This window comes from Benincasa hispida, chromosome 8, assembly GCF_027475165.1.
Source record: "Benincasa hispida cultivar pf3 chromosome 8, pf3_genome.v1.1, whole genome shotgun sequence".
Lineage (NCBI taxonomy): Eukaryota > Viridiplantae > Streptophyta > Magnoliopsida > Cucurbitales > Cucurbitaceae > Benincasa > Benincasa hispida.
In genome coordinates, this window is record NC_143485.1 from 54,430,013 (window position 1) to 54,454,432 (window position 24,420).

At 33.6% G+C, this 24,420-nt stretch overlaps 2 protein-coding genes and 1 long non-coding RNA gene across 9 annotated transcripts; 2 read left to right on the forward strand and 1 right to left on the reverse strand.

Annotated features, from left to right (window-relative positions):
• The first annotated feature begins 1,601 nt into the window (after nt 1-1,601).
• LOC120083138 (Pseudouridine synthase family protein) lies at nt 1,602-7,061 on the forward strand. Of its 3 annotated transcripts, none has more exons than XM_039038717.2 (9): nt 1,602-1,996; nt 3,472-3,600; nt 3,707-3,961; nt 4,055-4,136; nt 4,474-4,589; nt 4,708-4,762; nt 5,365-5,476; nt 5,749-5,918; nt 6,051-7,061. In XM_039038717.2, exons 1-9 carry the CDS (start codon nt 1,761-1,763, stop codon nt 6,333-6,335), a joined length of 1,440 nt encoding a protein of 479 aa, XP_038894645.2. In that variant the 5' UTR covers nt 1,602-1,760; the 3' UTR covers nt 6,336-7,061. The 3 variants fall into 3 exon arrangements, with proteins under 3 accessions (XP_038894645.2, XP_038894648.2, XP_038894647.2); XM_039038720.2 differs by having other exon boundaries at nt 1,639-1,996; nt 5,749-5,944; nt 6,051-6,205; XM_039038719.2 differs by having other exon boundaries at nt 1,706-1,996; nt 3,718-3,961.
• LOC120083137 (beta-glucosidase 47) lies at nt 6,429-11,508 on the reverse strand. 5 transcript variants are annotated; one of them, XM_039038715.2, is made up of 12 exons: nt 11,293-11,508; nt 11,139-11,205; nt 10,975-11,033; nt 10,750-10,825; nt 10,001-10,075; nt 9,783-9,870; nt 9,417-9,669; nt 9,045-9,160; nt 8,665-8,920; nt 8,481-8,583; nt 8,282-8,390; nt 6,429-7,652 (listed from the first exon to the last, which is right to left on the reverse strand). In XM_039038715.2, exons 1-12 carry the CDS (start codon nt 11,449-11,451, stop codon nt 7,649-7,651), a joined length of 1,365 nt encoding a protein of 454 aa, XP_038894643.1. In that variant the 5' UTR covers nt 11,452-11,508; the 3' UTR covers nt 6,429-7,648. The 5 variants fall into 5 exon arrangements, with proteins under 5 accessions (XP_038894643.1, XP_038894641.1, XP_090172679.1 ...); XM_039038713.2 differs by having other exon boundaries at nt 6,429-6,828; nt 11,293-11,504; XM_090316553.1 differs by having other exon boundaries at nt 11,181-11,205; nt 11,293-11,500.
• Nucleotides 9,409-10,067, forward strand: LOC150034679 (uncharacterized). The gene is made up of 2 exons (XR_016531379.1): nt 9,409-9,548; nt 9,643-10,067. It is a non-coding gene; the product is annotated as an uncharacterized LOC150034679 (long non-coding RNA).
• Nucleotides 11,509-24,420: the final 12,912 nt, after the last annotated feature.

Below are 24,420 nucleotides of genomic sequence, written 5' to 3' on the forward strand. Positions count from 1 at the left end.
TAATTATTTTAAATTAATTAATAGACATAAAGACAGAAGCGGGTATTTAATGAAAATCCAAGGTTGAAAGTGTGAATCTTGAAACCAAAAGACCAAATTAAAATAAAATCCAAACCTCATAATTGAAATTGTAACATTTTAAAATTTAAAAACTAAATTAAAATTACATTTAAAATTAAACTAAAAATGTAACATTTTAAAATTAAAAAAAAAAAAAAAAATTAGATACATAAACGTGAAATTTTTGTATAGATGATCCATTCACAAATACTTTTGGGGCCATTTGGATTATGGTTTTCTCAATGCCCATGAATTAAGGATGAATGTGAAGTATATATCTAGGAATACAATTACTGAGAATCAAAGATAACTATGTTTGGTTGTGTAGGAAATGTGTTTGGTGATGCATGGGAATTAGGGGTATTCAAAAAAATCGAAGGCCCGAAAAAACCGAGCAACCCAACCCAACCCAACTGGTTTGGGTTGGTTAAAAAAAAAAGGTTTGGTTTGGGTTTTTTTAAATAAACCTGAATAGGTCGGTTTGGTTCTCAGGTTCGTAGGAAAACCATTCGGTTCGAACCGAACCAGCCTAGAGACTAGACAATCGCTTAACAAGTCCAAACAATCGTTTACAAAATACTACACGATCACTGAGTAACAAAATGTTATACGATCGCCTACCAAATGCTACACGATCACTGAGCTCGGCTAAACGATCGCTTAGCTACACGAACGCTGGGTAACAAAATGTTATACGATCACCTACCCAATGCTATACGATTGCCTACAAAATGCTATACAATCGTCTACCAAATGCTATACGATCGCTGAGCTTGGCTACACGATCGTTGAGTAACAAAATGCTATATGATCGCCTATCCAATGCTATATGATTGTCTACCAAATGCTATACGATTGCCTACCAAATGTTATACGATCGCTTAGCTCTGCTACACAATCGCTGAGTAACTAGGAATTGGGCGGCACTCAAAGCAGATAGATGAGTTTTCACGCCTGGAAGGAAGGAAAATTGTGGTAGGAAGGGGAAGAAGAAATGAAAACCCACACTTCTCAATGGGTATGCAATTCCTTCATTTGTGTAGGGTAAAAGATACCTAGGAATTGTCTTTTCCAAGATAAATAAACAAAGCCCACCAACCAAACATGAGCTTTGTAAGTCTATTCTTATTCCCACCCTCTTTTCCCTCCAACCAAACAGTTCCTTCATGATTAATGATCCAACGTCCACAAACGTATGAAATTTAACTTTCTACTTACATCAAAGCGCACTTTTATTATTAATCTTGTTAAAAGTGACCATGTCTATAGTAGATCTAATATAACTATTTTTATTGTGATCATTTTTTTTTTATCAAAAAATATAACGGTGAGAAAAAAAGGAAATAATACAAAGAAAAATAAAATCGCGAACTATCGGATTAGAGCTACAATAAATAATTGGAATAACAAAAAAAAAAATAATAATAATAATAAAATAAAACCACGTCGTATTAGAGCTACAATAAATAGGTTATAAAATAGACAGCGCACTCTGACCCAAGTAAAATATTAGATTTGTGTGGCGCGGGTTATTAATCACAGGGACACGCGCTCATCGATAGGGAAAAAGGTATACACTCCACAGACGCGATAAAAGATGTATTTTCTCCAAAATTATAATATCATTTGTTACTAAATTTGTGACAAGCCCGAAATTTAGGATAGCTAGCATTATTTTGGTCTCATCAGCCCATCCAAGGATGCTGGCTTCCATGAATATAGCTCTGGTTTCCTCCCATGGTTGCCGTGGCCTCACTACATCACTGTCCCTGCTGCGCACATTGGCAGCAACTCGTGCTAGTCCCAATGCTGCCAGTTGCGGCAATTACTTTGCTCCTCGGCGTTCTTTGAGTTCGAAGAGCAGCGCGTTCCCTCGTGAATCCTCAATAACAGACGTTACAGTCACAAAAACTGCAACTAATTCTGCTGAAAATGGGTACTGTCAGATTTTTTCTTATACCTTCTTGTTTATTAGTTTGATTGCTATTTTGAACTTTGAAATGTTACACTCTTGTTTAGGTGTGCTTTAATTGTATAAATGTGACTTAACGACTTACATGTTTAAATTGTTTGGACGTTTATCTAATGGTTGAGGGAAATTTTCATCGTTGAATTGGGATAGGGTTTTGTTTTTCTTTGCGTATTGCCTGTCTTGTGGTAAAAGTTACAGACAAAAAGCTAAGTGGAAGGTTAAGGAAAAAAAAGGAAGGAGAAAAAAGAAAATCCGTGGCTTATGGCTCGAACTATATGCATTATATTTGGATTGCAGACTTACAAGCACTGAAAATTATTTATGGTCGAAACTGACTGACACGTTAGTAGCTCCAAACTTCAATTTGCCTTCTGCTGTCAGGTAAAGGGGAGAAAAGGGTTTCCTAGAAACATCAAATTATCGACAACTCAAAAGTTTAAGCCGATAGGTTACGATAAATAATTTTCTTTTGTAGTGAAGAAACATTTCATTAAATAAATGAATTAAGGGGAGATCCCACTCCCAAAGCACCTAAAGGTGATTATAGAAGAGATTTTCAATTGGAAACTAAATAAGGATGACTAAAATTCTTAAAAGGCTGCCTAGTTTTGCACCAATATAAAATGGTAGATGGAACAAGTCCATGAAACTATAAAAAATTGAAAAGGAGTCCCTAAAAAAAGTTTATTACGCTCACCCCATAATGTTCAAAAGAAAGCTCGCATGATGGCCAGCCTAACCGTTTTCTTTGTACCATGAAACGGATGCCCCACCAAAAGACATGCAAGGATGTTAAAATGTTATTTGAGTAAGCTAATGACCAACCAAAGCTTCTAAAACAATATGCCAAAATCGAGAAGCAGACAAACAACGCAAAAATAGATGAGTAAGGGACTACATGAAACACCAAGATGGAGAGATGCACATATAGGGCATAAGACATTGAAGACATCAACAGTATTAACAGCATCCAGGCTAAGCTCCCAAAGAGAATTTTGATTTTCTTAGAGTAACTATCCATTCACATGGTAGGTAATTGAGGAGGAAATGACATTACAAATTGAAAAACAAAACCAATCTCTACCTTGATAATATGTTAAATCACCCATCAACCCATAAGCTTAAGTTGATGAGTTAGGGTAAATTTAATTTTTTCAATACTCTAACCCACCTTTGTTGATTACTCTGTTAGATGCTTATTGCCTTTGCAGTAATCATGATATGTTATTGGATTTTTTCATTCTCCCAACACCTGGTATTGAATTCCCTTTTTATGACTATTTTAGGATTAGGATTTAGCATGCTCAGACTGAAATTATTGCCTTTGCAGTAATCATGTTATTAGATTTTTTCATTCTCCCAACACCTGGTATTGAATCCCCTTTTTATGACTATTTTACGATTAGAATTTAGTATGCTCAGACTGAAATTAATTTCAGGTATCCTCAATATCATCGTTTGCTACCATGTCCCTCATTCAATGAACCACCACGAGTTGAACATATGGTTGTTCTGGAAGGGGGACCTGTTATGGAATACATCTGTAAATCATTGGACCTTCCTCCACTGTATGTTCTACTACTATCATTTAGTTGTTCGTAATAATTTATTTTGCAACATAAGGTTAAGTTTAATTTAGATGAAGAAATGAATTAATAGTTTCATTGTTTGAAGGTATGTTGCAGATCTGATTCATTTTGGTGCAGTATATTATGCCCTAGTATGCCCACAGCCTCCACAAACTGCAACCCCTGAGCAAATTAGACTATTCAAAAAATTTACAGAACCATCATTTTTGAAAGGGCGAAGATCTATCAAAGGGAAAACTGTGAGAGAAGCACAGAAGACTTTCCGGATAACTCACATTGATGAGTTTGTAGAAGTTGGAACGTACTTGCGTGTTCACGTGCATCCCAAACGCTTTCCAAGGTGAAATAAACCACCTGTTTCTTTGTTTGTTTTTTTCTTTTTTAAAATTAAATGTTCATAATGGAATGATCGTTAAAATTTACAATCAATCAGGTGTTATGAAATTGATTGGAAATCAAGAATTATCGCTGTGACAGAATCCTATGTGGTTTTGGACAAACCTGCTGGTACATCGGTCTGTGGTTGAACACTTGAACCGTTAATCTCTGGCTTGAGGAATTATTTTCATTACCTTCTACTTGTGGTGATTGTTAGCTATTATGTTCTTTCTTCCTGTAACATTGATCAGGACTGATTTAGGCATTTTGGTGATATGGATATATTTACCGATCTTTCAATAAGATGGCAACTCTGAGGCTCTAAATAATAACATTTAATGATATAGACTAACCCTAATCGAGAATGACACGATTTATTTGCATAATTTTTTTTATAAAACAATTTATTTACATCAATACCATTTAGCCGAACATTCATTTCTTAGCCAGTAAGTAAGACAAATATCCTGTCAGGTTGGAGGCACTACTGACAACATTGAAGAAAGTTGTGCTACCTTTGCAACTCGTGCTTTAGGATTAACATCTCCCTTGTGGACTACCCATCAGATTGACAACTGCACTGAAGGCTGGTAACGATGTTTCTTATATATAATTCTCTGTCTAAATCCTCTATTTGAAATCTTTCTCCAGAAAAACTAAAAATCCTCTTTTCGAAATATTTGTTTTCCTTCATTTACACTTTTGCAGCGTCATTCTCGCAAGGACAAAAGAATATTGCTCCATCTTCCATCGTAAGATCAGAGTAAGTTTCATGGTCTTATTTCTTGAGTTTGACCATTGCGGTTAACTTACTTTACTAACTGGTAAAATCATTCCAAGACAATGCTTAAAAGCGACAACTCATTCCCATATTGTATAACATAAGTTTCATTTTTTTAACCATCTTCAAATCTCTGTTCATTCGCTACTTTTCCTTTCTTTATGTGTGTTATACTTTGGACATGGAGTAGTTAACTATTCCTGCCCAAATCTTCTTCATGCTCACCATACTGGTGAAATATAAAAATGCTCCTATTATTCTCTCTCTAAATATGAAGTCTTATCTCTATGATAAAGATGTTTATCAAGGAAACAAGAATTTAAGCTAGTCATTAAACATTGCATTTGAGATTGTCATTTTTAATCACTTTGAAACAAGCGGAAGTGAAAAATAGAGGGAAAAAATGGATTTTATTTTGCGATAATTCATGATAAACAAGCTGCACAAGCTGACAAGTTATTTTATTTTTAGTGGTGTTGGTAGAATATCCATTATACATATTTGAAATTTACTAGTTAAGTTATTTGTCTTGATGTCTTTCATCTCTTAATTTGATAGTAATGCTTTACAATTCTTCTTAATAGGAGAAAAAGGTTATGAAGCTTTATCTTGCGCTTGCTGCTGCTCCTGTGCCAATGGGAATAATAACACACTACATGCGGCCAATTAATATGGCTCCCAGACTCGTTTCAAAAGGCAAGTCTCCCGATCAAGCATTCACATAATAATAGGATATTGCTTTGAACTATTTGTTGGGGAACATATGCATACATTTTGATTATTATCTTAAATTAGTCTTAGTTTTTCTGCCAACAAATTAATATGCAAATGGTCATCTTGGTCATATTAACATTTTAACTCCCACTCAACCCGGCACCTACGACCTCACCCATGGCCACGAATTTATCCACAAGAAGGTGTGATTGGCAGAAGTCCTTTCGGTCGATTTAAACTTCTTCTGCTTGCAGATTGTATTGATGGATGGAACCTGTGTCAGCTTGAGGTGTTGGAATGTAGAGAGGTTTCATGGCCGGATGCTGATATTGAAGCAAAATACTGTATTGAAGATTGTGGATGGCCCTTGAAAAAGAAAGCATATGAATGTAAAATCAACCTCTTGACTGGTCGGACACATCAGGTTCTTAGCGTAGTCATTCTGTTTTGGTAGTTACCGCTATTATTTCGAAACCATCTTCATAAATTCTTGCCGTCACAGTTGGGACATTGAAAATAGTTCTTAAAATGAATATGCTGTTTCCTGATGATGCAGATTCGAGCACAGCTGGCTGATTGTGGAGCACCATTGGTTGGTGATTCCATGTATATGCCTGCTGCGGTTGCAGAGATGGCTAGTCCTGGGTTGAATCCATTTGGAAAATGTAAGAAAGAGTATATGAGTGAAGAAGATAAAGGAATTGCAGTAGCAGAGTGGATTGCTCTGCACGGAAAAGAACCAGCCGTTGCTATTGGACTGCAGGCTTATGAGATTTCATGGGATTCAGGTAAACATATTTACAATGCTGGGACTCCTTGGTGGAAGCAGGAGCAATTATAGCTCAATATTGAGACCAAACCATCATTTTACATTACCAACATTCCCCGAATCTTTAAGGTTATTTCAACTACCCACCGCACAAACAGAAAAGAGTTGAGAAAGATGCTCTTTAGTTTGTATTGCTCTAAAATCAAGTCTTTGGCTTACAAAGATATCATAACCATATATAACCCAGCTTAGAAAGTTAACAAACGAAACCAACAGCATTCAATTATTAAATCAGTCGTGTACAAGCAATTACATTGCCAATTCTCATTATAGTTCAGGGGCGCTGCTGGCTTAGATCACGTTCCTGGACACAATTGCACTGACGTTGTTACTCATAAAAATTTGGGCAATGAATTTTTTGTACCAAAAGGTTGAAAGCTTTGGGGTTCTCTTCAGAGTGGCATAGTCTACATGATAAAGCCCAAACCTTTCAGTATATCCATTCATCCATTCAAAGTTATCTAGCAAAGACCAGGCAAAGTACCCTCTTACATCTGCTCCTTCCCTGGACAAGCATCACATTATATACAATCAAGAAAAGTTTCAACTCAATCACGGCTGCATAAAGAGAAACTCTTGCTTTCTATTGGACCATTGGATGGATGATATGGTTAAATTCAAACTTTTCATTCTGTACTCCCAATGGATGTAATCTAGTTTGATTTTAAATGCATGAATTCAAAAGTATACAGTCTATGAGTGATGTTCCTTGAAGCATCAGATCTCGTCTTTTCCCAATCATGGAGTGAACTGCTGTAAATTCGGTTTTATGTTTTTTGTTTTAATAATTTTTTTGGGGGCTAAATCCCCTTTTGCATGTCGCTCTTAGAAATTATGGGTCAAAATGACCCTGTTCGTACTAATTTGCCCTCCCTCAAAATGGTTAGTTGCCAAGCGAAATCATTCTCCAGTAAAATTCTTGTATGTTTAGTATATTTGAAAGATTTTGTTTTTGAGCATGGAAGAAAAGATTTGGAACCATCGAAGAAGAATAGAGAAGTTTATGTACAGGTTCCTTAAACGATTTGAGACTAGCTTAAGAGAATCTTAAAAGATCTCTAAAAACTTCCTCAGATCTCAGTTTGAGATGTTCTCGACACCGATTTGTGATTCAATGAACCAAAATTCAGGAGAAAATTTAGGTCTTTTTTAATGAATAAATAGCCTTTCTAAATTTTCATTTAACTATTAGGTTTTCTATTATAGTATGCAATTAAAATGATAGTTATTTATTTGTAATTTTTAAGAATGACTTCCCTTCCCATAGTGATTGATGATGCCACGTTCAGATGGCCACTTTCAGTACAAGGCTGGTAACGCTGGTTTCAACTACAAACATAGAATGAAGATAAGTTTTCTTTTAGAAGGTAATAAGGAAAAAGGTGATGAGGAAGGTCACTGTCAATGGCCCCTCATGCTTTCAGACGCAAATTAGACAGAAAAAATGGAAGAGATGGAATCTATAGACTATATCTAAGTTATGGTGAGAGCTTGGATAAAGAGAAACAAAATGAAAGGATAATGTTGGAATGCCTTGAATTTTTTATTTGACTCTCTGAATGACCAACACGAATGTCTCATTGCCCGATTAGCATGTTGGGGTCTAGGGGTGATGCACCTTGTGGCAGCTCGGGGGTAATGAAACCTAAGTTGTATACGCATTTATGTTATTTATGAGTTTGGCCCTAGGGTTTATAGGCGTGGATATATATAAATTCTCTAATTCTAGAGGGATCTTTGCAATATGTATTATCTAATGTTTCTCTCTGATAATAAACTAATCTCTCACTCTTCCCATTATAGCTAACACACTGTTAATGAATCATGTAAATTTTTATGTCAATATTTACTTTTTATGTTTTCTCGTTTTCTTTATTTTTCGATTTCATAACAGATAATATGGAAGAAACTAAAGAAGTAGATGATTCATGTAGATAGTATTGTAGCACTGCATATACCTCATTGATGTTTCCAAAGCACCAAGGTAACTTCTCATGTAATCTATTCGTCTGGTATCATTGAGTAAATCTTCAGTTTGAGTATTGGGTTTGTTCTTCTGCCCATAACCTTCATGAAAATACAACAGTTCTTCAGGAGGAAATGCCAAAAATGTATCACCAAAGGTTTAAATTTTGTCCTGCCTTCTAATCCGCTTACCATTTTCTGTTACAAATATTGGTATATTATTGTATCTCTCCTTTATGTATGTAACTATCTTGTTCATTCCTTGAGGATTGACATATATCCATGAAATTTCAGTCTACATCAATATGAAAAACAAGTTATTTTGCCTGATATCAAAGCTGCACGTTGGAGAACAGAACTATTCGAAATTACTCACAGGTTCTCCGATTAATGTTTCTTCCTTCACTGGTGTCCAGAAAGCAAAACCTTCTATCTTAGAGGATCCCAATCCTGGTTTACAGGAAGAATAGAGGCAATCTTTTACGTAGAAACTGGTATAGTGATTAATGCCAATAAAATCTGCGCCATTCTTCAATTTCTTTTTATCCTCAGTTGAAAAGTGAGGCAAATCAAGTCCCAGAGTTTCCTCCATCACTGCTGGATAGTTCCCAAATACAATTGGGTCCAGGATCCTGCATTTGAGTTGTAAACACTACAATTTATGGCAATTGAATGATATGACTTTTCTTTTTTACAGGGGCAATGTAGTGATGTTAAATGCGAAGGAATTAATACAACGGAGGCATTGAGGTTTACCAATTCATATAGAAAGAGCGAGCTCTCTCAGTTGCTAATATGTCTTCGAACAAGTCGCTAATAGGCTCATGCCACACAGCATTGATAGATATTCCAATTAGACCTCCTTGTTTAGCCTGCAAACAAGATCATAACAGATTCTCTCCCAAGTTTAAGGGTGTGTTTGGAATACATTTTCAAAGTGTCTAATTTAAAAAATAAGTCATTTTTAAAGAAATTTGAGTATTTGTCAACCACTAATAGTAGTTTTTTTAAGTGTAATTTTTCTTAAATAAGAATGAGTTTTCAAAAAATATATATATTTTTTCAAGTTAATCCAAGTGGGCCCAAAAAGGATAGAGAATATCTTGATAAACTTGATAAACAGCTTACCTGATATTTGGACCTGTAAGTGTTGACAGCAGCGGCATGGGATAGAATGATATTGTGGGCAGCTACAAAGGGTTCTCTCTCTGAGTCTCCGCTGCTGCAATTACCAAATGAGCTTGAGCAACGCGACGGAGGGTAAGTCCCTTTCCTGTAGCCACGAATAACCTGGACATTTGGCTCATTGAAGGTAACCCAGTACTTGACTCGATTTCCAAATGATTTGAAGCAGATATCAGCATAATATCTGAAGTCCTCCCTGAAGATAAGAAAGTGTGAAGTGTTTCTTCAGTATCAGCAGGATTGATGGGGAAAATATGTTAAAAACTTTAGTGGAATTGGGAGATTATTGCTAGTTTATTTGGATCATACTGGACTTGGGGACTCAACCAGGCTCCATATCTGTCTTCAAGTTCCTGAGGGATGTCATAGTGAGCCAATGTTACAAATGGTTCTATCCCTGAAAGCAGAAGACATGGATGTTTAGGGCAAGGACAGAAAAATTGTAAGTGATGATTTTTTTTTTTTTTTTCTGAGAACATGTAAGTGATGATTTTAAGTGTCTATCAACTTGTGAGGACATTAAATACCTCTTTTGAGAAGAGAATCAATGAGCTTGTTGTAATGATCAATCCCAGCCTTGTTCATCTCCCCAAACCTTCCTTCTGTAGGTTCATAATTCCAAAAGATACTAGTGACTATATGCCAGAGTCTATTGCCAAAAGTTTTCAAATGAAAGTTTGTCTTTGAGTACAAAAAATAGTGGGCTCAATGTTTTAAAAGGCCAAAGGTAACTCTGAGGCTTTTCCACTTTAAGAGCTGCACCTCAAAGTGGTATAAGAAGTAAGCTTTAAATTAAAAAGATAAAATAAAATAAAATCTAAATCGGTATAACTAAATGTGGCTAAACATAATATTCACATAAAAGTATAAAAAAAATTCATCCTGTCAATTGTCACTTGAAAAAAAAAAAAAAAAAAATCTATATCGTTGATATTATCATTAATAGGATTTGACTCGTCACCATATAGTTTTATCTTCAAATTGTCACATCTGAAAATTTTCTATTTTGTTCTTTTGCGCTACATGAGGTTGAGTGATTCTAGGTCTTAGTACCTTTTCGTAAAGGCATAAACATCTTATGATTAAATAAAAGTGCAAGTCTGGATGTTAAAAGTTAGGGTCTTATCTTGAAGCCAGTCTAAGGCGTAAGCTTCAATAATTTTTTAAAAATATTGAATAAGGTAGGAGGATTTGGCTCTTTGATCGTAAGGATTTAGAACGAGTATGTGAATTACTATCGAGTTATGCTCATGTTGACTAGAAAATGAAAGCTTACTAGGTAGTATTCTTGCCCATGAGATGGAGAAGCGGTAGCTATTCACACCAATAAAGTCCATAAGATGAACATCCTCCTATTATTTCCTCATTTTCCATAAAAATATCAACCAGAAACTCATTAGCCAAAAGAAGGGAGAAAGATGAGCTATCAAGCTGAAAAGAGCTAAGAAAAATGAAATGAGGCATTTTTAGAAGCTTGAGGATAATGAATTCAAAGACTAACCAGATATCGATTATAATGATCGACAGCAATATCTCCATTTGTTCCATCCTTAATATTGCCTGCAAAAAAAGCTCACACTCACTCACTTTTACTAGGAAGAACAGAAAAGGGTTGAAAAAACAGAGGAAAAAGCATCAGAAATGATGCAATTTGAATAATCTAACCAGGCTTATGAGTAAAAACATCCCAATTGTTAAGACCTTTACCATCACTTAAGAAAGCCCCTTCAAACTGAATGAAGTAAAAGAAGATATTATGTAAGACAAGAAAATATGGGAAGAAAATCAAGAGGAAAAAAAAAAAAAAAAAAAGAGTAACCTGATAGGCAGAAGAAGCAGTTCCAAAAAGGAATTTTTTTGAGAATGATTTTGAATTTGTAAATTCTTCCAATGATACCTGGTTATTAGACCCAAAGAAAGCAGAAACTAATACCAAAAATTGGAGAAAAATTGCAACAAATATCAAAGAAAACTCCATAATTGGAAAACAGAGCTCTAATTGGGCTAATGGAAATTCACTTATTTAAGGTTACCACAGCAGATAATGAGATTAAAGTGTGGGAAAAGGACGTTCTCCTCTTAGGTTTTGACTTTAAAGCCACTTTTTGAATAATTCTCTCTTAAATTCACTTTTAAGAGAATAATCACCCAAAAAATACCCTATTTAATTGGCAAGTTTTGAAGAATATATCAATTTTGAGTTTTAAAAATGTAATTTTTTTAGTTCTCCCATTTTTAAGGGGTAAGTACTTTTCTTAGTTGAATTTTCGAAAATTATCTTTTTAATTACATGAGTGTTTAAAAAGTGTTTTAAGTAGTTTTAATTTTTTAAAAAAATAATTATATGATTTCTAAAATCAGAAAAATATTTTTAAAAAATAATTTTAGAGAGAATATAATTTTTTAAATTTGTTTTTTTTCCTAATTTAAAATATCATATTTTTATTTAAAATAATAATAGAAAATTATATAAGGGATTTTTAAACTTAGATTTTCAAACTAAAAAGGTACATTTTGAGACAAAACACACATATTCTTATAAATTAGGAGACTAGAAAGATATGTTTTAGACAGCTAGAAATTAGATGCACCTATTCTTCAAAATTCGAAGACTAAAAAAAGCATTTTTTTTTTTTAATATCTAAAATCACTTTAAAAGTTTAGTAAATTCATTGGAGGAGTTGGTAATTGGTGTGATCAAGGACGACGTTATGGAAAGTTATTAAAAAAACACATTAAAAATAGAATTTAAGGGTCATTTGATTTGCAGATATCCTAGATTCTCATGGAGGGGACATCTGGATTACTGTGTTTGTTTTGTGGTATTGGGAGATGTCCCGACCTCTGAAGATTCCTGGGTATCCTAGGATGCTCAGATGGAGAGCACCTGGAGAGTTTTGGATGCCCTTCTGAAATTTGGATCTTCCAGATTCCCGAATTGAGGGCATCCCCATTTTACTTGTTTGTACTTCTTTTTATTTTATTATTTATCTATCTATCTATCTATCTATATATATATATATATATATTAATCTTCATTTGTATTATATAATTAAAATAAACACTGCCAACCATGTATATCATATATTTTTAGTTATATCATGATTCTTATTATTTTTTAGCAATATATTCAAATTTAAGTTTCAACTAATATTTATTTTATAAAAAAATCTTAAATTATAATTATTATTTTGTTGAGAAAAACAACATATAAAAATAATATAAATTGTATCAATTTTAAAAGAAATTCAAATTGATAAAAACAAATATGTTGTATAAGTTCAAAGTATATCAAATCAATTATGAAGTAATAAATAATCGTAAGGGCATTATTAGAACTTTATATAAATTTAAGATATTCCCGAGTAGAAATCCTACGAAACAAACACAGTTATCAAAATATTCTCAGATATGTGCAAAAATATTTTTACAAAACAAACACGATAATCTAAAGATGCCGGATATCTATAATTCATAATATATATAATTCCGAACATCTAAGATTTCAATCATCAACATTTTCAAAAAACAAACGATTCCTTCAGAGCATCGTACCCCACTACTCCAAAATGAATTGATGTTAACGAATCATTGTAATCTAGACGAATGAAACTTATTGTAATGGGGAACCAATGGGGTCCCTAAACGTCTTTATCTTACCAAAAAGAAAAATCAAACACTTTGTTTATAATGTGTGAAAAAAAATGAAACATTATAACTATTCGTTAATTTTATAAATAAAATTTCAATCAATTGACTTTTATGTTGGGTTGTTTACGTGTTTTCAAAATTTTAACTAAAATTTTAAAACTATAAAAAGTAGTTTTCAGTTTTTTTTATAAAAATTTTAGTAATAAAAATTATGATTAAAAAACTATGAGAAATCAACCAATTTTCAATATATATAGAATGAGACTTCAATGTTTTCATGGGCTAATTATAATGCCTGATAATCAACTTGATATTTGATTTTAATGTTTATCAGACTCAAATTAGTCAAAAACTAAACAGTGAATTTAATTATTGTAGCAACTTAAGAATATCTATCAATTTCCCCACCTGTTTTGTTAAATATATATATATATATATATATATATATATTATCCATATGTTTTTTAAAATTCTATTTTATAATTAATTATCAATTATTTTTAGACTAAATTCTACTAAATATCCCTAAACTAAAGAAATTTAAAAAATTTAAAAAATATCCATATGGTTAGCCAATCCATATGTTCAGTAGACAAATTTTCTTGGGATTGCACAAATTGGTTTTATCCAGCTTGATTGGCACCTTATTACTGCTCTAGTTGAGCGTTGGAGACCAGAAACCCACACATTTCACCTGTCTTGAGGAATGTACGATCATGCTGCAGGATGTTGCCATACAATTTGGATTACGAGTAGATGGGCAACCATTGACAGGTTCACTACAGTATGATTGGAAGAACGTTTGTGAAGAGCTCTTAGGCGTTCTACCAGAGGATCTGAAGGGATCGAAATTGAGTATCCCTTGGTTGGCATTAGGGGTGTACATAGTCCGAGTTAGGCCGGGTTGGGAGAATTTTGTGGACCAACGGGTTGGCTAAAAATGAACCTTATTAGATCATTTTTGGAGGGTCAACCCAACTCAACCCAACTCAAAATTTTTGAGTTGGGCCGGGTTGGGTCACCGGTTCTGCTACACGATCGCTTACCAATTAGCAAATGTTACACGATCGCCTACCAATGCTATACGATCGTCTACTAAATGCTATACGATCGCTTACCAATTGAAAAATGCTACACGATCGCCTACCAATGCTATACAATTGTCCACTAAATGCTATACGATCGTTTACCAAATGCTATACGATCGCTGAGCTCGGCTACACGATCCCTAAGTAACAAAATACTATACAATCGTCTACCCAATGCTACACGATTACTTACCAAATGCTACACAATCGCTGAGTAATAAAATGTTATACGATCGCCTACCTAATACTATACAATCGTTTAGCAAATGCTATACGATCGCTTACCAAATGCTACACGATCACTTAGCTCTGCTACACGATCACTGAGCTTTGCTACACGATCGTTGAGTAACAAAATGCTATACGATCGCCTATCCAATGCTATACGATCGCCTACCCAATGCTATACGATCGCTTACTAAATGCTACATGTTCGCTTATCAAATGCTACACGATCGTTTACCAAATGCTACACGATCGCTGAGTAACAAAATGTTATACGATCACCTACCCAATGCTATATGATCGCTTACCAAATGCTACACGGTCGCTGAGCTTTGTTACACGCTCGCTTACCAAAGGCGATCTGCCAATCTCACGTCACGGTCTGTCGGTTTTATGTTTTATTTCAATATATCAATATATATATATATAGGGTCAACCCGACCCTGAAATGGGGTAACCCGAGACCCAATCCGAATTTAATATTTTAAAATTTTTTTAACCCAACCCAACCCAATCCTTGCAGTTTGGGTTGGGTAGTCCAGGTTGGTCGGGTTACCAGGTTTTTTGAACACCTCATGTGGGCGTCCCAGTTTCTAGAATTACCTCTCGATGTCGACGATATCAACGTACGTAGGTATGCACGAGCATATATCCTGTAGCTTATTGGAGGATTTTTTTTTGCTGACAAATCAAATACTCTAATGCATCTCATGTTCATCCCACTATTGTTTGATTTCGAGCACACTGGTACGTACTCGTGGGGTGGTGCATGTCTTGCATGGTTGTATAGAGAACTTTGTCGGGCTTTCAATGCATAAGCATTAAATAGCAGGGCCACTGATACTATTACGAGTATGGGCTTATGATCGATTTCTAATTATAGCACCACAAGTCCAGCTACAGGCTCCAAATCATCGTCCACTTAGTGTCAGGTATTATTTCATTTATATATTTATTTCGTTACCATTTTATGTAAGAATATAAAATAATTGTATTTTTTATAATTTTAGATGGAGTGGTGTATTAGCTGCCTCTGAACAGTCAGAAAATATGTTGGTCGTGTACATAAAAATATTTGACATGCTAATGCAAATCAGGTAGCAAATGTATATATAAATGAATATTTAAAACATTTTATATGTATACTTATTTTTTTTTTTTTTTTTGTCGCATTATTTGGACGCCATACACACAATAGATTTGGTTATCCTTACCTGATTATTGTCGTGATGGTGAAGATATATGGTTGACCGTTAGCCCTATGCTTCCATATAGTAGAGTGGCATCATCCAGATTATGTGTTAAGACAGTTCAGTCTGCGACAAATGATACCTTCATTGTCCTATACACTCTCAGCACTACACCAGATCGATTTGAGAGGTAAGCACGAACAAGACTGGCGTCAAATCCATGCGGAATATTTATCCTACTGGCATGATCGTTGTGCACAGGGAGAATTAACAAATGTGGCTATATTAGACGACTACTTTTCCTGGTACAATTTGATCACGAAGCGATTTATCACACCTGACAGCACTTACTATTACTGCATGGTAAGAGATTAAAAATCAGATATTTTCCATATATATGATATGAATATTGTTTAATATTTATTTTTTTTATTGTACAAAATAATTTTATCGGCGATGTTCAACAATATTACTTACCAGAATTGGGTTCAATGTGTCAGTAAACATTGGTCAATGTAAAAGGTATTATTCAACAAACAAGACGACTCAACGTTGTTGATACCGATTGAAGACGTATTCGTCGTAGATAACAGTGACAATAGGGTGAACCTAATTTAGAGGGACACGAAGACAACACCCATGAGGAGTAAGGGCCGGGGGGTCGTTTTTAAATTTCATGTAAACTTTCATTTTCAAATTGTAAATTAAAGAACTAATTGTAAATATTCTTTAATATCATGACATTTTTTTAATATGAGTGCAAGATGTTTTTATTGTAGATTAAATATATAATTAAGTTTAATAATGAAGGAATTTGTGGACCAATTCCTAAAGTTTTAATATTGTTGTATGTCTACAATAAAAAAAAATAGTCAACACACTTTAAAAAAAAAAAAGAAAAAAAAGAAACGCAAATCGTGGACCGGGTCCACGAGTTTGCGTCTGACCGGTCAACCAGTCAGCCAACGTGGTGCTAACTGGATTAAACGTTACTCGTGTATCGGATACACGAGTTTGCCATATGGCAATCGTGTACCTGGTACACGATTTCACTACCCCAATTTTGTCAATAGTTTTCCAAAACACCTATTAGAAAAAGTTTCTCTCCAACCCTATTTTTGTCATTATATTTTAAAAAAACATTATGAGTTCTAACATTGATTTATTATATCAATAAATTAAAAAAATAAATGGGTGGTATTAACTTTTGTGTTTCTATGAGTGATAGTTACATATTCAATTTATTATTGAGCATGTAGTTGATATTAGAGATGTTCACGGGGTAAGGCGCGGCCAAGGATGGCTTCTCACTCCTTGCACCCATCAAATTCCCCATGAGATTCGTGGAGGTTGGGTTTCCTTGTGGAAATTTTTATCCGCTTGATTTTTTTTAGGAAAAAAGTAATTAACATGAATCACTATTATGAAAATTTTTTAATTAAATGATTGACTTTTATATGATTAATTCCACATGAACAATTAGAATTTAAAGAGAAATTACTCAAAATTTTCAAATTGAAGGAAACAATTATCTATCAAATTATTCATATATATAATCAATTTATTAGAATTCATATATATCCTTTTTTTTACACTAGTACAAACATATTCACTATTTTAACCATTAAACAATAAATCTTGAGAGTTAAATATAATATTTATATAATAAAAATAAATAACATAACATTAAATTAGTACATAAATAAATATATATATATATATATATTAAAAAAAGTCTAACCGTGTGAGAACGGGGATGCTTTCTTAAATTTTTCCCGCACTCCCTCTCTCATTCTCATCTAAACGGAGAATCCCCATATCGTTCGGAGCAGATTCTTATGAAAAAAGTGGACATCTCTAATTGATATATCATATCAAATATATTAATAATATTTCCGTATATTTTTATATAACAATTATTATTTACATGTTCTTTTATCATTAAATATATCATTAGTAACCATCAAAAGAATAAAATGTATGTAAGTAACTATTCACGTACATTCCTACCAATATTATACACTTGTGTGCTATTAAGTCTACTACTTATATAAACCCTTAAAAGGGGAAAATAGTATATTGATGACATTAGACTTTCATTTTCAAGTTGTGATTGTCAACGTGCTTATTTTCAATTAATTGCCATTGATATACCACATCAATAAGATTAAAAAGGGTCTGTCAATTATATTTAGCCATTTTTTTAATGGTTGTTTTGCATTCTCATTTGGTCTGCCATTCACATGTTATATCAAAGAGATTAAGAAATAGTAAATCAAAGACAACTTAATATTATTAACAAAACATTTAATAACAAATAGCTAAATTACTCACAATGATATATTACTAATATAATATATTATATGCTATAGATGTGTATCAATGATAGATAGAGGGATTATCAATTATAAACATGAAAATAACCATCATAAGTTAACTCAACTCATGTTGGTGAGTCAAATACCTCTTTATAGTTCAAATCTTTCCTATTGTACTAAAAAATTATTTCATAACTTTTTTCTTTTTCTATTTTCTGTGATCATATTTGTTTTCTCCGGTTTCATTTTCCATGTTTCATACATGATACAAAAAACACAATTAAATTCTCAAGTAGATTTTCTTTTTTTCTTTTTTCTTTTTTCTTTTTTCTTTTTTTCTTTTTTTTAAAAAAGAGTTATCCTACTTTTAATTTTAAATCTTAGCTTGGGGTTTGAAGCTAAGATATGTACGTGAAAATTTATAAATTTGGTTTATAAGATTCAATTTTTAACCCTTAAAAATAAAAATAAAAAACATTTAGGAATAGAAACGAGATAATGCATTTCAAAAAGTTAATATTCAACCATATTATAAAAGTCTCGTCAACCAAACTATGCTAGCGAAACAAAGTAGGAGAATAATTAAAGTAAACAATTATAGTGATTCGATCAAATTTTTTACTCCAATCCATAAATTGCATGACAATGCCTCGAAAAAAAATTATAATATCAAGTAAGTAGAATACTTTTTTTATTCGCATTAAAATATTGTCTTAATAAATAGTAGTAGGATTAAATTGTAAATTTATTCCTTATGATTCTAAGAAAATGAGAATTTAAATTTCAACTAGTCTCAATAGTTTAATAAAACTCTCACCAATAGTATGTAAGAACTATTTATGATAACTTCATAAAAAATTATAGACTATTTATGAGATTTTATCAAAAGTATAGAATTGTTATAAATTGTATATAGATGTCCATAAATTTCATATCTCCAAATATCTTTTTCATATTTATCTTCTCCATATATTTACCTTTTCAATATCTTGTAAACTTTATAAATGGTGGTCATTGGGACCTTTGAGAGACAATTGAATAAAGAATACAATTACTCTCTATTTTCTCTCCCCCTACTTTATTATTATTCTCTTGTTTTATAATGGGTTCATACCACTTTAGAGATTTTGTAGAGATTGGAGTCATCCATTGAAAATTGAAGTTGATTCTTTAGAACATCAAGAATGCTAATGACTCATCAGAATTATGAGGTATTTAGAATCAAAGTTTACAGAAGGTGGGTAGTTTAATTTTGTTAATATATGTTGATGCCAAATTTTAGCCCAGGGAAAACACACATGACCTTTACGTGACATCAATGGTGAATTTTTAATTTAGGGAAGAGAGGACCTGCAAACCAAAGAAAAGGGGCTTCGATGCCTAAATCAGTAAGAGAATTATAGAATAAAGAATAAGTAAGAAGTTCTCAGTTACCTTCATATGGAGCCATAAAGGTATGGGAATGAGATAAAGCTTACCCTTTCCCTCTATGATAAGAATCACATGTGTTATAATATATATTTATATAATTATGTATATTCATTCTCTATTATAATTTTACATTCCTTAGATTAGGGTTTCTGATTTGCCTATATATATATGTATCATTACTCTTATTAAATAATAAAATTATTATCCTCCAAAAGTACAGAGCACATGGTATCAGAACCATCTAGGGCTTAGAATATTCGTTTGACGGTTGCATTAAAGTTTATGCTTCTCACAAAATTAGGGTTTACATTAGGGCTATTGAGTTTGAGTGACCATTTGTCGACACCGCCCAACTCAGATAGAGCACCACCATATTCCATCGTATTTTGTTTTCTCTATCGCTGGAAAACACCACGCGTGAAGTTCAGGAAGGGTTTGTCTTTGTCGCCATATGCTGGTGCGTGGGATCGTGTGAGATGTCAGTTGGGTTCATCTCATATCCCATTTTATGATCCCTCTGTGCCTTTGGTTCCATCGAAATCTACTCGGGTGTGAGGTTTTTGGAAAAACACCCTTTTGTTCTTAGGGTTTTTTATTGTTTTGTTATATTTTGGGGTTGTTTTCCTCTTTGATTCACCTCATTTTCAATTTTGATTTGCTTTCATTCCAATTGTGAGATCTAATGGATGAGATGAAGCATATGGTAGTGTCTAATGTAATTTCCCTAGCATCAAAGATAACAAAACAAAAGTCTAATGGATCCAAGTACTATGATTAACATCGAATGATTCAGTTTTATTTACTTAGTACTGATATAGATGATCATGTGATTGAGGATCCACCAAAAGATGATAAAAAAAAGGGTTGACTTCGCAATGATGCTCGACTTTATCTTCAGATTAAGAATTCTATTGAGAATGAGGTCGTTGGTTTGGTAGATCATAGTAATTCTATGAAGGAACTCTTAGAATTCTTAGAATTCTTAGAATTCTATACTCTGGAAAAGAACACGTCCATCAAATGTTCGAGATTTGTATGCAAAATTTTCAAATCGAATCTATTACAAGCTATTTTATATGACTTAAGAAGATGACTACCGAACTTGCTTTATTATTACCTTTTAACTCAGATGTCAGAGTTCAATAAGTTCAGCGAGAAAAGATGGTTGTTATGATATTTCTTAATGAACTTCTACCTAAACTTGGAATAGCTAAAACATAGATTCTTTCTGATTCTGTAATTCCATCACTAGATAAGGCATTAAATCATGTTCTTCGTATTGAGAGTTTTCAATCTAATTCATCTGTTTCTCAACCTAGCAGTGTTCTTATTGAAGGAACTCTTAAACAAGAGTACCTATGAGAGGAAACAGATCTTTCCGATTTCATTGTGACAGAATTTTCACACACACATTCTAACATACCGATATGTATTGAAAACACTAATTACTGGCATGCTTTAAAAGATATACAAGAGACCGAGAAAATGTACCAGTTGAAGACTTTCTTCAATCGAACTCGGTCCAACGTGAACCAACTTATCTCGTTCCTACTCGTCCAGGAGGCAGCCACCTAGTAGCACCACGGTCCTCTACAAGATCAACAACACACGAACAACAAGCAATTGGGGAAGACACCACCACTCGAAGCCCTCAGTATTCTCGGAGTGAAAATATAAATGGTGGACTTTGATGGAATTGGTATAAAGGAGGAGGAAAAGTGATTGTGTACTACGAATAAGCAAATGGGAGAAAGGAGAAGACTATCATATAGTTGGGTGTGCTTGATCGTTTAGAGTGGGGTACACGATCGTGTAGTAAATACTAAATGATCGTCTATCAAATGGTAAGTAATCGTTTAGATATGCTCGGTGCACTAAGCGATCGCTTAGAGACGCGGGTGTGCGGTCGTTTAGGAAGGCGGGCGTTATCATATAGGCTCTCAACACTAAGCGATCGTCTAGTAATCACACCGTGAGAGAATTTTTGGATCTCTTGCAAAATGAAAACAATTTTCATTTTATTCTTCAGTTACAATAACTGAATCGAACTTCCCACTTTCGCACAAATTCGGAGAAAAACTCGACCAATTATCTCATAACTACTTAATTAATTAAAGAATAAATATAATCATATTATATTCTTAACATATAGTTTGATATCATATATCAACTATAGTATTTTCTCCTTTACTTGATATAAATCACATTTATATACAATTTCCTCCAAAATAATATATCACATACATTTAGTCAATCATATCATAATAATTAACTAGTTCAATTATATCATATATAACCAAACTTTCTCTTGTCAATTTGAACATTTCAAACTGACCCAAAAACTGATTTTCAACTTGTATCCAAGCTACCAAGGGGACCTTATGGACTTATGGCTTGAAGCTCCAATGGTACGTGAATAGCTGACTAAACTCTTTAGCCACGAGATCCACCATCCATTAACTACCAAGTATTTCACTAAAGACCGACAACTGAACTCTTCTTACCACAGATATATTCTGTGTCTATCGGATATAACCAATCATGAGTATGATAACCCTTCACATATGCTCGTAAGTACAGTTGGGCCAATTTACCATTTTGCCCCTATAGTTACATCTCACTCCTTAAATACCACTGATCCCTCTAATGAATAATACAACATAGTCCAACTATGTGTGAACACCTCTCAGGCCATGAAAAGGTGTGTGGTACCACATCGTTCAAGCCATGGAATCAACCTTTAAGGGAGCTATCTATCTACTTACCTCTGCTTCAGGGAAAGAGTGAATTTCATCTTATGAAGCTGAGTTTCCAACTCTTAAATCAGACGAATCCCTAAAGTGGTAGGTTTGAGTCGGAAGCCTGGCCACTCACACCCATGCAAATCAAAGGACCTCCCTCAATGGCAGGAGTTCCCAACTCACTCAGGATCGAGGTCATGTTACCTATGGTCATCCTAGTGAAGTGAAGTCTCTGTCATAAATGGTGTTATATAACAAGAAGTTAACACTTCGTGGTCAGGTCTTATACAAACTCTTTGTATAGGACGCACCCACCCACATGTCCCCTATACGAATGATCAGGATCAGACCATCTGTGACAAGTCACAACATTTGTAACTATTCCACAAAGCGAGCTGGATCACTAGCGTTACCAGGATAAAGTTTCCTTCCTATATCCATATACTATAGACCATTTTGGTTATCACTTAAGACATGATCCACTTGTATGTGACCACATACATGCTTAAGTTACAAAAAGCTAACCAGGGATTTTAGTTTATTAGTTTGTGGTAAAGCAAATAAAAACATTCAGATGAGCAAAATCAAGAAGTGAAGTAAAATATCATATATTATACATCACAAGCATTCATATAAATTGTTTACAAACTACAAGACATGAGACTTTAGGGCATCAATCTCAATACTTATAAGCAAGAATAATAACTCTCGATTTACTCCAGAGATGACCAATAATTATCAAAAGCCTAATTTGTTGGGATGTATGCCCTAAAGCCTCGTAGTTATATGTTATTTCAATCATTGGTTGATTGTTTTATATGCAATAATCCATTAAAGAAAAATCCAAGGTTATTTTATATAACTTAAACATGTATGTGATAGACCATAGGTAGATCATGTTTAAATAAAACCTAAATGGTCTGCAATATATGGATAAGGTTGGATGCCTTATCCTGGTAACAATACTGATATGACCCACTTTTAAATGTTATAATTGTTGTAAAGTATTACAAATGATTTGATCCTAATCATCCATGTAGAAACATGTGAGTAGGGGTATCCTATATAAAGAGTTTGTATAAGACTAGACCACGAAATGTTGAGTCTCTCCTTATAACACCGTTGCTAGAAGTGACTTACATTTCACCATGATGACCATAAGTAACTTAACATTAATCTTGAGTGAGTTGCAAACTCCTGCGTATGAGGGCAGTCCTTTGATCTGCATGGAGTGAGGGTGACTAGATTCGTTGACTTAATATGTCTACTATTTTGGGGATTTATCTGAGTGGTGAACTGGAAAGTCAAATTTACAAGATAAAATTCACTCATTCCCTTTGTTAAGGTAAGTAGATGAATTGCTCAATGGAGTGCTGATTCCAGGTCTTGAAGAATGAGGGCCCTCATCTTCTCACTAATTAGAGAGGGGTCTAGTTATAGTGGGACTATAACTTGTTGTTCATTAGAGGGATCAGTAGTACTTAAGGGGTTAGATGTAATTATATGGGTAAAACGATAACTTTGATCCACGTGTACTTACAAACAATTTGTGAAGGGTCAGCGCATTGTTGATATCTATAGTACTAAGAGTGCAGCTGTCAGTCTTTAGTGGAGTGATCGACAATGAATGAATGTTGATGAATTTTATTAAAGAGTTTTAACCAATTAATCTCGTATCATTAGAGCTTCAATTTATAGGTCCATAAGATCTCTTTGTTAGCTCAATAAGGACTGAAGAGAATCAAATTAATTTTGGTTTAATTAATGCGGTGATCAAATGGGATAGTATGTTGTGCAATCGCCTCCCTTCTCCGACAACTCAACACTACAGTGGAAGAACTATCTCATACTATTTGTGAATGATGCGTATTTTGTTGGTATAATTGTACGGGATTAGAAGGACCAAGCTCCATTACCTAAGAAGTTCAAATTAACATATTTAAAGATCTTCTTTACTATTCTCCAACTTGGATTGAGAGGTGGAATCTCATATTAGGGTGAATTTGGTGAAGGGAGACGAGGGTTTGAGAGAGTTTTCAACAGAATTTCAGAAATTCACCATTAATTCTCTCTTCAATGCTGAAATTCAGCATATTTAAGAGAAATATGCATGCAACTACTACTTGGTAATACGGACACTTCAATTAACACAAAGTTAGTGGGATTGGTGTTGATCTATGGATTAATCCAATAAATGTTAGACTAATCCACTAACCAATTGTTTTCCAATTTCCATTTTCAATTTAACCTAATTTTCACCAAAATTAGTTTAATTCAACTGAATTTTAAATTGAAATTGAAAA